At 34.0% G+C, this 15,905-nt stretch overlaps 1 protein-coding gene across 1 annotated transcript in view; it reads right to left on the minus strand.

The window, feature by feature from the left end:
- Window positions 1–15,905, minus strand: part of LEMD3 (LEM domain containing 3) — a 74,689-nt gene that overhangs the window by 25,400 nt on the left and 33,384 nt on the right. The window contains exons 2-4 of the mRNA XM_017507299.2: window positions 9,951–9,988; window positions 5,238–5,304; window positions 2,687–2,754 (exon numbers count right to left, since the gene is read on the minus strand). Of these exons, the coding sequence (XP_017362788.1) occupies window positions 2,687–2,754; window positions 5,238–5,304; window positions 9,951–9,988 (173 nt within the window). The remainder of the gene's footprint in view (window positions 1–2,686; window positions 2,755–5,237; window positions 5,305–9,950; window positions 9,989–15,905) is intronic.

A 15,905-nucleotide genomic window follows, 5' to 3' on the forward strand; every position in this document is an offset into this window, starting at 1 on the left:
AAAAAAAAAAAAAAGCAGAATGAAATAAAACACACAAATAGATATCTCACGTTCATGAATTAGAAGACTTAATATTACTCAAATTACTATACCACTCAAAGCAATACAGATTAAATGCAATCCATACCAAACCCCCAATAGCATTGTTTGCAGAAATAGAAGACATAATCCTAATACCCATATGGAACCACAAAGGACCCCAAAGAGCCAAAACAATCTTGAGGAAAAAAAAGTTAGAGGCCTCACACTGTCATTAAAACACATGACAAAACTACAGTAATCAAAACAGTATGGTACTGGCATCAAAACAGACATAAATGGACCAGTGGAATAAAATAGAGAACCAGAAATAAAGCCACTGATGTATGATCAAACAATCTTCTACAAGGGTGCCAGACTACACAATGGAGAAAAGAATCTCTTCAATAAATGGTGCTAGGTAAACTGGATTTCCTCATGCCAAAGAATGAAACTGGTGCTTTATCTTATACCATATACAAAAATCAACTCCAAATGGATTAAATACTTAAATGTAAGACCTAAAACTATAAAGCTCCTTGAAGAAAACACAGAAGAAAGCTTCTTGACATTGATACAGGCAATAATTTCTTGGACATGACACCAAAAATATAGACAACAAAAGCAAAAATCAACAAGTAGGATTACAACAAACTAAAAAGCATATGTGCAATAAAGAAAACAGTGTACAGAATGAAAAAGGAACCTACAGGATGGGAGAAAATATTTGCAAACCATATATCTGACAGGGGGTTAATACATAAAATACATAAGAAACCCCACAATTCAATAACAAAATTAATAACCCAATTTAAAAATCAGCAAAGAACTTGAATAGCACTACTCCAAAGAGGATATACAAATGGCCAACAGATAGTGTATTTTACATATATGCTGTATATATGCTATATATACACATAGATGTATATGTAAATAAATGGTATATGAAAAGATGCTCAACATCAGAATCATCAAGGAAATGCAAATCAAAAACACAGTGAGCTACAAGGCAAGTAAGTGTTGAGGATGTGGAAAAACTGGAATCCTACTATACTATTAGAGGGAATGTAAAATGACGCAGTCAGTATAAAAAAACAGTATGGAGGTTCCTCAAAAAATAGAAAGTTCAACTACCATATTATCTATCAATCCTACTTCTAGGTATTTGTCTAGGAGAACTGAAAGTAGAATCTAAATAAGTATTTGCATTACCATGTTCATTGATGCATTATTCACAATAGCCAAGAGGATGAAACAAACTAAAAGCCCATCAACATTACTGGATAAAGAAAATACGTGTATACATACAATGAAATGCTATTCAGCCTTTAAAAATGAAGGAAATACTGCCACGTTACAATATGGATGAAACTTGAAGACATTATGCTAGGGGAAATAAGCTGGTCATAGGACAATAATTGCAGGATTCAACTTATATGAGTTATCTGTTCATCACACTGATGGAGGGAGAAAGTAAAATTATGATTGCCAGGGATTTGGGGCAGAGGAAAATGGCAACCTGCTGTGCAATGGGTACAGAGTTTCAGTCATACAAGATGAAAATTTCTAGAGATTTGCTGTAAGACAATGCACATATAGTTAACAATACTGTACTGTATACTTAAAAATGTGTTAATAGATTTCATGTTATATATTTTTTACCACAATTTTGACAAGGGGTTAGGGAGGCATGAAATTTGTATGGCATGACTTGTCTACATTCAAATGGCAGCCAGCTTCCAGGGATCCACATTTCCATTTGCAATAATGCAGATCTTTATGAAAATATCCTTATGGAGGCCGGGCGTGGCGGCTCACGCCGGTAATCCCAGCACTTTGGGAGGCCAAGGCAGGCGGATCACGAGGTCAAGAGATCGAGACTATCCTGGCCAACACGGTGAAACCCCGTCTCTACTAAAAATACAAAAAAATTAGCCGGGCGTGGTGGCACGCGCCTGTAGTCCCAGCTACTTGGGAGGCTGAGGCGGAAGAATCACTTGAACCCAGGAGGCGGAGGTTGCAGTGAGCCGTGATTGCACCACTGCACTCCAACCTGGCGACAGAGCAAGACTCCGTCTCAAAAAAAAAAAAAAAAAAGAGTTTGGGGAATCAATAAATTACCACGTATTAAAATATATATATGTCTTTATGGAACTGGACTGACAGCAAGCTTTCCTGTATGGTTTTCAAATTCCACTTTCCACTTCTGAGAAATCAGAACGACATTTATGCATCTTTAGTGTTCTAGTACCTTTCTTTTTATTAAGATTTTCCAGAAATTATTTACCGTAGTTTAGAAAATTCAACAGCAAGTTACCTTAGTATTCTGAGATGAAACTGACCTGGATCAGAAGATTTTAAATAAATGGTTAGATGCTTACCTGCTTTCTTACATGCTACCACTCACCTATCTCAATTTCCCTCTGACCAATGTTTTTTTGTACTCTTTCCAAATTAATTTGCATTCTCTCATAGAGAATGTTCTAAAACAAACTAAAAAAATACTAAGCAATTTCACTTTCTTGTAACTGCTTACATTACACCAAACAGCAGGCCCAAGCTTTTTAACAATACAATTAAAATAATCAAATATATGATTCTTATAAGTAGCAATTATTTAAATAATTTTTTAAAATATAGCTATTAAAATTCTAATTTCATTGCTTACTTTTAAATATGCAGCTGCCTCTTGAACAGAAAGCGTTCTTTGACTAGAACTGCCACATTCATGATCTCCTGGAAAGAGTAGCATATTATTAATTTTGAATCAGTACTCTGTTAAACAGAAGAAAACAAACATGATTAATTCAAATATTTTATATATTATACAATTACAGTTATATTATTACAATCAGTAAAGAAAATGAACAATATTATTTATACTTTCTAGAAGAAATTCCAGTAAGAGTATAAACAAACAACTACAGAATGTTTTAGTTACCACAACTTACATTAACTACAACTTTTAAATGCATTTCAGTCCAAATAGAAACATATCTTCCTCTTCTATTCCCAACTAAATGATAAGCTGGTATAGGAACTATGTCACACTGATGCCTATCCACAGATCTTGTCACACAAGATGCCTTCCAGAAATATGTATTATTCCCAAAAGGGAAAAAATTCAGCAAATTCACTGTGCTAGAGTAATTTATATATCTATTATTAAAGCTAATCATTCATTTAAGGGTTCAAATAAGTTCAAATTTATTAATGTATTAAAGCTTGTCCATTTTCAAAGTATAACTAATCCTATCTTTAGCAAAGGGTGTGCATGCCTTAAAAACTGTTGTAACATAGCCAGGTGTGGTGGTGTATGTCTATAGTCCCAATTACTCGGGAAGCAGAGAAAAGAGGACAGCTTGACTCCAGGAATTTGAAGCTGCAGTGAGCTGTGATCACCCTACTGCACTCCAGCCTGAGTAACGGAATAAGATCATGTCTCAAAAAAAATCTTTATAAAAAAATTGTTATAACAGATCAACCGGGAAATCAGGTACAAGTTACTACCTATGATCTGGTTTCTACAAAGGAATGTGCTATATATAAACCTTTGGAAAACTACATTTTTCTTTTAATTGTTGATAAGAGAATTCAGAGCTTATTCTTTAGGCTATAAGCGGTTATCAGAAAGAAATTATCCTCATATTGAACTCCAATTGTCATGTTTTTCTTTCCCTGTGTGTTTCAAGTAGTTAAAAAACTTTTGTTAACATGAAAGTAGAATAATTGAAGTAAAATCCTTGGCAAATGTTTCTAAAAGAAAAGTAGCCATGTTCTTATTTCAGTTTTGTTCAAGTAATATGATTTTAATGTCAAAAAAAGGGGAGAAGTACCTATTAGATGAACAAGTCTTGAAAGCTTATTAGTGTATCCTCGGAGATTCAGATCCCACAGAGTTAGAGCAGAGTTCTGCAAATTACAGTCCACAGGTCAAATCTGGCCTACTGCTGGTTTTTAAAAGTGAAGTTTTATTGGAATACAGCCAAGCTCATTTACTTATGTAGTATTTATGGCTGCTTTCATGGTATAACGGAATTGAGTAGTTATGACAGAGGCAGTCTAACCTACAAAGCCTAAAATATCCACTATCTGGCCCGTCACAGAAAAAAAAGCTTGCTGACCCTTGCTCAAGAGGAAGGAATCCATATCTTTAAAAGCACACCAGATTATCCTGATTTAGCGGGCCATGAACCATACTTCATAAAACAATGCTATAGAGATAGCTGTAGAAGCTTGTGACAGCAACATCCCTGGCTAGCATAACTAGCATATACTTAACTTATCTCTGGGTGCTACAGCATACCAAATAAATATAATTAGCTTATAGTGTATCAATGACAGTCAATCAAGCAAAGAATGCTTTTAGTGATATAATACAGAATTATATGCCTAAAAAACTGATAGGAATTAAGAACCCAATGGAAAAAACAAAGGTAGGTGAGAGGATAGGAAACTCTCAGGATCCTAAATACCTCCATTCAACCAGAGAAGTTCCATATTTACCTATAGGCTTCTACCAATAATCTTTACATAAAAGATCTGCTAAATAGAAAAGTTTGAAAACTACATTTTTCTTTTCTTATAACTGCTTATAAGAATTCAAGTCTCTCCTTTCAGATTATATGTAAAAAAAGTTAAAAGGTAATAGAGAAGCTGCTACTCTAATTTATATGTGCTAAGCTTGACACCAATTCATCTACAACAAACTATTCCAATTTCAGACAAGTTGGCTACCTTAGAGCTCTCAGAATTACTAAGAGCAGAATATGATGAAAATGCAATGAATCAGTAAAGAAAATTGCAGAATAAATTTACTTTATCCAAGGGAATGATACCTATACAACCAACAAAAGAAAACCTGTATTTGTATATTTAATCCAAGATTTTAGTTAATTCACTGCTTCCCTAATTCCCTAAATCCTCAGGATTTTTGTTTACTATTAATGCAATAAAGAAATTTGATCAACTTTAAATATGTAACATATAATATACATATATTACCTATCTAATACAGATGGCAGGCAGGAAAAAAGCCTTGATTAAATGCATATTTAAAAATCAAAAATCACTCTGTATAGGTAATAAAAACTTCTAAAGAAAAATATTCCACAAACATAACACTGGATTTGAAAAAAAAAATTCTGCTAATAAAATGCAACATATACAACTAATTTTTTCAAAACATTTTTAGTGACTATGAAAGTTAAAACAATTACCTGCAAGCTGTGCCAATCGATCATGAAGCTTATATAATGTGTTCATCATAAGATTTTTTTCACTTTCCTAAAATTAAAAGAAGTGATTATGAAATACCCAATTCCAAGGAAAAAAAACACACCAAATAATTCTTATTCAAAAAACCAGTAAATTAAAAATCATAGAAGCTACATTATCTGAAAGACAAATTCATATTTAAATAATGGGTACCGTATTTTTAAGAAATCTTAATCTAAGACTCTAAATTATTACTCTAAATATTTCACTTTCTGGAGAATGATTTAAAAATTGGCATAAGGCTAGTGGTAAAAAAGGTCTCACAGACAATAAACTCCATCAACCACCAAAGCAAAGTTCCCAATCCCCCTCTATACAATGCATGCTTATGTAAATTGTTCATATGAGACTGTTTTCTTCATCAAGGCTGCCCTTCATGTTTTGCTTTAATCTGACTCAACCACATAAAACTAAGGGAATGAGTTTTGGCACGTTGACTGATATTCAGTTCTCTCCTGGGTTCCCAAGGTGCCCCTGTATAAACATATGAACCATTAAAATGAAACAAACATTCAATAAACATCTACTAGGAGTCAAGAACTGTTCTCTCAGCCAAGTGAGAGATCCAGTGAACAACATGGTTCCTGTTCTCAAGGGCAAAAAACATAGTAAATGTTATATAACAACTGCAGAATAATACAGAAGATTCTCTTCCTTCCTCCTTCTGTAAATACAGAAGGAGGAAGGAAGAGGGAAGAGAATTTATGGAACAGAATATTTCAGTCTGATTTCAAAGGAAAAAATAACAGATCAGCATTCTAGGCAAAAGGAAGACCCTGAGCAAGGGCACGAAGGAATGAAAGCATTGGTTATATTTCTTACATAACCAGTAGCCTAGTTTGATACAGCAAACTATTAGAAAAGTAGTTAACTACCAGACAACCTTGGATAGCAAAACAGAGAGTTTGACTTCATTCTGAAAATTTAGCAGGAGAGTAAATTAGACTTGTACATCAGAAATACTACCTGAACCAGAATGTAGAGGCTGGCCCAGAAGCAGGAATAATTGTATGAAAAGAGTTAACATAGAGAATTATTGAAATGGTATACCCTAAGCACCTGCCAAATAGTCTAAAGCAAAAAGACCCCCAATTTAAGAGCAATTATAACCAAGAAGGATCAATATAAATGATGGAGGAGGGTAGGCTGTGGAGGGGGTAATAACTTATCATACTATCTAAAATTCATGATTCATCAGGGGGCTCCGTCTTTATTATTTTCTTTCTTCCTAAAGTTTCCAACAAAACAGAATTACTGGATGAATAGGATCATGGTGCAAATTGAAGCAAGATATAAAAGGCCAGAAAAGTAATACTTATATGTCTAATAACATGCAACCTCATCCATTTATTTTGTGCTGTATGTTCAGAGACAGAAGAGAACAAGCTTGCACAATATGGGTGGCATGCTTTTGTCACTGCAGCTTTAAGCAGTGACACTAAGAAGAAAACTCATCAAAAGCGCCAAGATCCTATCACCAGAGTCCCTAGTTTTATGTCAGATGGTTGACTGAGATAAGTTACTTATTCCTTCAGTTTACTACTTGCCTTCCTATATATGCCTTTTTGCCTCAACTTTATCTCAATCAGATTCTGAATCAAGCCAGTCCTTATCTTCACATAAGATCAAAAATTCAAACCGCAAAAATCAGACATCAAAAAGTAAGAGTAGGGGCTGAAACTCAGGTTTCTAAAGCCTAAGCATTTGTGATACATTAAGCCATGAAATCATTTGTAATAAATATCTTCAACATAACAGGATGAGTAGGTGTTCCAATAATAGTGTAGTTTATGGATGTAACACATAAAACCAAGGTGAATCTAGTTAAGCTTTGGGATTAAAGCAACTGAAAGTTTTGTGTTTCTTTCCTCTCATCTGGAAAAGATACTGATTTCCTTTTTGTTTTATATGTCCTATCATGTTCTTCCTCACTTCTCTTTCAAAAACAAAACAAAATTTAAACATTTGGCTTCTGTCCTCTGTGATTACATCTTTAATAAACTTAAGAGGGACCTAGAAATAAACTTCAGTTTTTGACTCACAGATATTAAACACTGGACAAGATAAGTAGAAGTAACAAAACTTAACCAGATAGAACTGATCTCATACTGAATGACGTACATATTGTTACATTCTCATACAAATAAGAACTCAGAAAGCTCAACTATAGTTTTTTACAAGAATTATCTTTCCAATAAAAATTTATTTAAGGCCGGTGTGGGGGCCCACACCTGTAATCCCAACACTTTGGGAAGCTGAGGCAGGAGGACTGCTTGAGCTCAGGAATTTAAGACCAGCCTGGGCAATGTGGCAAAACCTTGTCTCTACAAAAAATACAAAAATCACCCAAGTATGGTGGTGCACACCTGTAGTCCCAGCTCCTCGGGAGACTGAGGTGGGAGGATCACTTGAGCCCAGGAGGTTGAGGCCACAGTGAGTCGTGATCATGCCACTGCACTCCAGCCTGGGTGATGAAGTGAGATCTTGTCTCAAAAAAAATAAAATAAAATAAACAAACAGAGTTTAAATGACCATCTATATACTAGAAGAGCCTCAACTGCTACCTAAATGACTGACTAAATTATAATTTAAGTAGGTATTTATGATACATACTATTTACTTACTTTATTCATCTATCTATCTATCTATCTATCTATCTATCTATCTATCTATCTATATTTACAGTCTTGCTCTGTCACCCAGGCTGTAGTAGAGTGCAGTGGCATGATGATATATGTTGTTAAGTGAATGAATACATTTTGAGAAAGAAATAGAATGGTTTTGGTTCAATTATCTTTAATACCAGTACATTAAACTAGCAGTAAATCTGAAAAGTATGCAAATCAACTTTTATAGTTACTGGTTTACAGTTTGATTATACTCTCTTCCATTTTGACTGCTTTTCAGATTGTCTCCTAATATTGCAGCTTAATGTTTAACTACGGGCTTCCCTAATCATTCTGCAAACTAGTTAGAGTTTCACAAGTAAATACATAAAATAAGCTTTTAAATAATCTTTCATTAAATAAAGGCAATTTTATAATTTGAATTAGTAACTTTCTAATTGTGTGTTTTAGTAAGGCCCAGATTATTGTTTTTCATTTTGGAGGGAGAAAAATCTATAGGGTGACTCTATCCAATTTTCTCATACATTGTCACCATTAAATATTTTCCTCTTCAATCCTCAGCCAATTTTCTCTTCAAGGATATTTTCAACTGTCTGCATTATGCGTTTGATTAAATCATAATGAATTTTAACACTTGTGATATGGTTTGGCTCTGTGTCCCCACCCAAATCTTGAATTCAATAAACCTCACATGTTGTGGGAGGTAAGTGAATCATGAGGTGGGTTTTTTTCCTCCATGCTACTCCCATGAAGGATAGTCAATAAGTCTCATGAGAGCTGATGGTTTTATAAAGGGGATTTGCCCTGCATATGCTCTTTTGCCTGCCACCATGTAAGACATGACTTTCACCTTCTGTTTTGATTGTGAGGCCTCCCCAGTCATGTGGAACTGTGAGTCAATTAAACCTCTTTCCTTTATAAATTACCCAATCTTGGTATGTCTTTATTAGCAGCATAAGAACAGACTAATACAACTTGGCATGGGGCCTTGTACAGAATGAACATTTAATATAAGTAAACAACCATTGTCTTCATTATAATTATTACCATTATTCAGAAGTTCAGAACTTCAGCTTCCTCCACGGGAAAAATTAAGCAGAAGAAAAGAGTGTTCTATTTCCAATGTTCAGTATATGTATATATATTTATATATGTATACACACACACCAAATATATATACACACACATATATATATACACCAAATTTAAATCATGACACTGTAGCAGTGTTATACTTAATAATGCAACTGAAAAGTCAACTTTGTTTTAAACAAGTATCACCACAACAGAATATTACTAATAATTTCAGAGTTCCACTTTAACAATAGAAAGTAATATTCTATGGGTGTGATTACACATTACACATCCTTCAGTACAACAAATTATGTTTTCTATACAGGTTTATACAACAGTTCCTATAATAAATAAACAACTAATTACAAGCTTAAACATCATAATCTCTGACATCCCTGCAATGATGGGTAAGTGAAAAATATTTTTATTTAAGTAAAATTTAGGTTAAATTTAGTATTAAAGAACTCTTTAAAAAACAAAAGAAATAGCCTGAAGGATATGCTTCCTTTCTAAGTTCTTTTGATGGTCAAATAGGCATTCCAATATGGGGAAGATCCAAAGAGGTAAAATGAGGGAAAAACGGACAAAAACTCTAAGGTATCTAACAACTGAAGGCAACAGGCATGCTTTTAAGTGTAAGATCAGATCCACTGATGATATGCCACTCTCATTTACTTGGCAGTTGTCTTTTACAGTAAAGTGATAAACACTTCAGCTCTTAGGAGAAAATCTGTGTCAGATTTAATTATACTACAGTAGGGAATATTCAAAATAAGAAAACCTGTTGTTTTATAATAAAATAACCTTAAAATTACTATTTTTTTTTTAGTTGATAAAACCTATTGTTTCAGACTAGAATGACTTTAAAATTGCTATTTTTTTAGTTGGTAGTCATCCCATACTTCCATCATATAAAACGTGACACAAAATTATCAGTACTCATCTTTTACTTACTTGTATTTTTCCAAATGTTTCACCAAAGGGGTTCTCTACTATCAAGGAAAGAAAAAAAGGGAAGTATTAGCATCACTTAAGAATTAAAATCCCCCAAACAAACTCTCTGAACTGCCAGCATGTACTCTGCTGAAATTGGGTATAAATATGCAAACCAAATGTAAACAAACTAGTGATAATAAAGGTTGAGGAAGTAATTTTTCAGATTTATTATACTTATCATTCTCACTTTGAATTAGTGGTTTTCCTCATAATCATTGAAATCAGGTGTTCTGGTGTCACAGAAACTGAGTTCAAGTACCAGCTCCACCTCTACCACTTATTAGCAATGTCTCCTTGAACTAACATCTAATTAGCTACTCTAAATTGCAGTTTCTTCTTTAATGGAGTATGGGTAACAATGATACCTACCTTATACAGTAGTTTTCAGGATTAAATGAGACAATGTTTGACACCATGTCAAGCACTTAATATGCACTCAATATACACTATTATTATTATTGTTAATGACTATATGATTTGCTTCCACCTTAACTTGATTTCTCTTCAAAATATAAACAAGCAGTTAACTACTACAAGAAATCTACAAAATGCTTTAAAACTGAGTAATTCATTTAGAATTCTGACTTCTAATGATCTTTTTTTTAAATTCACCTTCTAATCCTACTACCATCTGGAAAAGTGGCAAGAAAAAAAATACAGATCAAAGTAACTAAGTCTCAATATTAAACAATTCCAAATTTCCAGTAAAATACTGCATAAAAAGGAAAGGATTTACCACTTTCCATCCAACCCTTGTCCCCTTCCTTCACCTCTAAATTAAGATACAAAAATTTTTATGGCTGAATATGTAGCACCTCTCAGGGTTTTTACTCAGAATCTTCTCCTTATCATTTTGTTTATTTTAATATTACATGCAAAAATATTCAAAGCTTTCAGATACCTATAAACTTTTATATTCTACACAGACTATGTATTTGTATAATCCAGGTCACAACTAAGACTAACTAAAACTAACTGATTTTACAAAGTAGTTCACACTGACCAGGTTTCCTTTCTGAGATGCTTTTCTATTTTTAGTTGAGAAAACAGGAAGTCCCATAGGAACCAGGAACTGTCTGATTCTAAGAAAGTTCAAGTGAGACCAGCTTAACAAGGTACAATAAAAAAGCTAGGGAAAAAAAAATGTATCCTGTTATCATCATAAGGGATTTTGCTAATGGATTTTTCAACATTTCTCTATACATCAAAAGGATTTCAATGTCGGGAAAGAAAAAGTTTTGAAAGATACTACGGAAAATCAAAAGTACTCAAAAGGGGAATCAAGAAGAAATAATACAGCTTCAAGATTAAATAAAATGTTAAGGATCAGAACACACGTACTAAAAAGACATCCTTTTTAATAATATTATTTTTTCAATGTAAACATTGAACAGCTATACTTAGCTCAATATACTACCAAAAAGTGCCTTATCATTTGGCCAAGAAAATGACAATAAATTAGCCAAACAATACTAAGTATAAAAGGTATTTTATTTGCTCTTTATAAAAACAATTCTTAAAAATATAAAAGTGTGCAGTTCCAAAAACAATGAAGAAAAGCTATGCTAGTATTGCTTTTTGATTATACACAAAATTACTTTTTGTCAAGACTATCAAATGGAAAATCAGTTCTTTGAGTGGCTCCATAAAAGCATAACTGTAAATTATGAATGTTCACCAGGCTGCTCTACTGTGGGTTTCTCAGGACAGGGACTCTGTGTTATTCGCATGCGTATGCCCAGAACCAAGCATAGTTCTATACATACAGTTAGTGCTTGAAAAATGCTGGCTGTGCAATCTAGGCACTCCTCTTCATTTCACTTTGTGTGTTAACACTGAAGCAAAAGTGTTAAATTCTGCGGGAAGCTGGAGGAAGTTATGTTCTGAGCTACTGGGGAGGGAGAAAGATAGGATAACACAGAGAAAGCTGAAGAGGGAAAAAACAATTTTACTGAAAATATCGCTCTGCCCCTAGTATCCTTCTAGACTTCTGCCTCTTGCCTTGTAGTCTAAAATACCTGAGAGTACAACATACCTAAAACAGCCAAGAGGATACTTTGTGCCCAACAAACCTTCTGTTAAAATTTTTTTCCCCAAATGCTTATCATAATCGCCACCTATTAAATGAACAGAGACCTATTAACAACCGCAGAAGTAAAACATATCCTTGGGGTTAAGTTTTTACAAGGAAACACCATCCAAAAACAGCAACTCCAACAAATTAAAAGCCCTCAAAGTTTTCAAAGTATCTTTATACATTTTTTCTTTCCCCAAATCATTTCAGTATTTCTAAAAACACACCAATATCTTCCAGTTCATCCAGATTACCTAGTCTTTAATGGAAACAACATATACTGTTACCCCTAGTGAAAATATACAACACCCTCTCCCAATTAGGTAACTAAAGTGAAGAAACCTTGTTTCAAAAGCATCCCACACCAAAAATTTGCCACTTCATTCATTATTCAGTCACTTTTCTAGGGAGGGACCTGAGAACGAATTACAGCCCTATCCTATATCCTAGAGCAATGATAATGCCAAGATGGTACTTCAAAATTTACTCTTCCAACCCCTAAAGGCACAACCTTGAAGCCATTTTTGATTTGTTGTCCTCCTTTATTTAACCCTACACTCTCAACAGCCTCTCACTATTGCTTTTTTGGAAATTACTTCAATACTTTAGTTCAGATTATTTGAAGCCTCAAATACACCAAGCTTTTCTTTGTAAATGTCCTTAATATTTTGACTTCTTGTCCCTTTAAACTATCCTAATAACTGCAAAACAAAATTCCTAAAATGTTTCATTAGAACCCTCAAAATCTTCCAATGGTTTGTAATCACATTTTGTTGCAAGGAACAAATTCTTATTTTATGATAACTGCTTATAAACACACAATGCTTCTCCTCCAAATCCCTTCTTCCCCCTAACCCCCTACCAATTCCAAAAATGTTACTAGTTTTACTGATCTTTTCTCAAATGTAAACTGCTTTCCATTCTCTTACACAGAAATAAAATTTATCAACTGTTATGAATTCTCAGATAAAAAGGAAAAACTTATAAACACATCTATACGTTTATAAACTTCAAAGTATATGCTTTGCTAGCTTAAGAGTCCTAAGCATTTGGAGAATAAATATCTGCTATTTATGACTCAGGAAAACAGGCAATAGTACATTCGGGATGCTTTCCTACAGCTTTCTTTGGATCAACACAGCCGGCTTCAGTCTGCTATGACAATTTTTTTGTTCTGCATACTTGGAACCACTGTTAATTACAGCACATAAAAATATTCTCTCAGAAGACTGAGCATTTGATCTTTGTGGTCTTCTTTAAGCCTGAATGTTTTTCATCTCCATTCTGCCTTGAAGATTCAGTTTACAGCTATGCTACAACCATGAAGGATGCCTAATCACTGCAGTTTATCATGACCTCCTTCTCAGAATCCCCCTTCTCAGAATCTCAGTAATTTGCTACCCTTTATGATTTCACTATTTGGGTTCGGCCCCTCACCGCCAGCCCCAACAAGACTGTAATACCGCCATGTATCTCAATGCCTTTGCAGATATTGGGTGCTATGCACATGCTGAACAAATAGAAACTTGAAGGCATACTACAGTCTCCTAGAATAACAGCTTCATCAATGCCAGAAAAGTGCTATAGTCTTGATCACTACAACCCTCTCCTTTGAATAAAAAGGAAATTATGTTTATTGAGTTTCTAATATGCACCAGGAATAATGCTGCTGCCATGTACTCAAAAGGTACACTCCTTTCATCCTCATAACACTACCATTTAGAGTAGATATTAGTTCTATTTTTACACACAGAAATATTGAGACATGTTGAGATTAAGTTGTTTCCTTGAGGTAAACACAGTTTAAGAAGTTGGGATTCACAAATATGAGATTCAAACCTATTTATATCTGACTCCAAAGCCTATATAACTTGCATCATAGAAATAACAGCTATAGAAAATAAAACATTGGTTTTATTTAAAGAAAGCATGCTCTAAAACTTTTCAATTTTGAATCATTAATCTGCTTATGATATTGATATAATGCATCAAAAATGACAAAAATGGGGATATGGGGGAAAAACACTGCTGTTGGAAAACACACTATTGTCTCTTAAATGAGGAAAAAATTCTCCTCAAAACAAATTCTCCAATTGTAGTCTAGGGAAGTATTTTCCATGATATATCAAAATATAAAGTATCCAGTGAGTTCCATGGATTTGGAATTATTCACTCCCCTTCTCTCTGAGGCCATGGCACTCTGTTTATATGACTACTACAAAGTATACCACATGGCATCAGTTTAAAAAAATTATAATTTCTGATTTAGTACCATACTACATCTAAACAATATTTTTATTTAGCCTCATCTTGCAACATAAAATATTTGCAAACACATAAAGTGCCTACTAAGTCCAGGTATTAGGCTAGTTACAAGAGATTTAAAAATAAATATATATAAGCCCTGTTCTCAGAAAGTTCTGTCTGGAGGGCAGCAATTCTACAGACAGCAGTTTTAAAGGCAGTCTCTTGTATCTAAAACTCCATGACCTTAAAGCTAGTGTGATCTTAAGGACAGTTAAGTCATCTAGACAGTTACACTCAGCTGCCTGAATGAGCAGTTCTCTCTATACATTACATCTTTTTGTAAACAGACATTCAAATTCTCAAATCCCATCTTCTAGCATTAATGGTTTAAGCACAGCGTAATTTTATGTGAAGAAAGTAAAGAGGCTTGTGGGTGAGGGGGAATGTTTCCAACAGCTGCAAAACACTGCACCTGTGTGGCAAACACTTCTGTATTTCACTAGCATCCAGACTAATCTAAAAATGGACAGGGTGAACAAGGCAGGACATTCTTTAGCAACACAGCATTTTGCCCATTTGTTTTCTGAAAGTTCTCGAATTGTTTCATGGCTTCATTAAATAGATGGTCATTCTAGATGACAGGAACAGTCCACTTGATGTATACTTAACAAATTATTATGAATATCGAGATTACATAATCAAAATAGGAAAATTTTTATGGACAAAAGTATCTATTACTGTCTTCCATAAAACTTGCCTAAGGTAAACTCTTGTACCAGCACCCTTGTATTAATCAATAATCTTTCAATTGTAATCCCATCTATTGATCTGAATTTATAGAGATACAAACCTAGGTGGGGATAATAAGTGAAAGAGAAGGGAAAGAGGGCAAGAACACAACAGCTTCTCCACTTCTGCTTTCCTACAGAACTCCCAATTTTCACCTGTCCGTGTTTGAGAGGCAACAATCCCATGCTGTTTTCAAATAAGCTATTCTTTAAAAATAAGAGAATGTACACACTAATTTTTTTAAAAAAAAGAACTTTAAACATGGCTATCAGAGTACTAAGAATATAAAGAAAACTGAAAACAATGTGTCTAAGGAAGTAAAAGGTCAAAACTCAGAATCAAATTTTCCATTATCCTTGTTACTTAACTGGTTCTTATTCTTTATATGTGATTAAAAAAAAAATTATGATCTCTTTCAAACTTGCAATCATTTGAAAGTCTCACTTTTGCTCACCATAAAAATGAAGATTCCCAAGGGGGGAACATTGATGAAACAGATCAATTCTTCAAAAGACACAATCTTGTCAAAACTCACAGAAGACACAGCCTGAATAGGAGTTGGAGACCAGCTGAGCCAATGTGGTGAAACCCTGTTTCTACTAAAAATATATAAGTAGCCAAGCGTGGTGGTACACGCTTTTAATCCTAGCTACTTGGGAGGCTGAGGCAGGAGAATCGTTTGAACCCAGGAGGTGGAATTTGCAGTGAGCCGAGATTGCGCCATTGCACTCCAGCTGCCGATACAAGAGGGAAACTCTGTCTCCAAAAAAAAAAAAAAAGTTCAAAACCCAAAAAAAAAAAAA

The sequence above is a fragment of the Cebus imitator genome, unplaced genomic scaffold (genome assembly GCF_001604975.1).
Source record: "Cebus imitator isolate Cc_AM_T3 unplaced genomic scaffold, Cebus_imitator-1.0 Scaffold372, whole genome shotgun sequence".
Lineage (NCBI taxonomy): Eukaryota > Metazoa > Chordata > Mammalia > Primates > Cebidae > Cebus > Cebus imitator.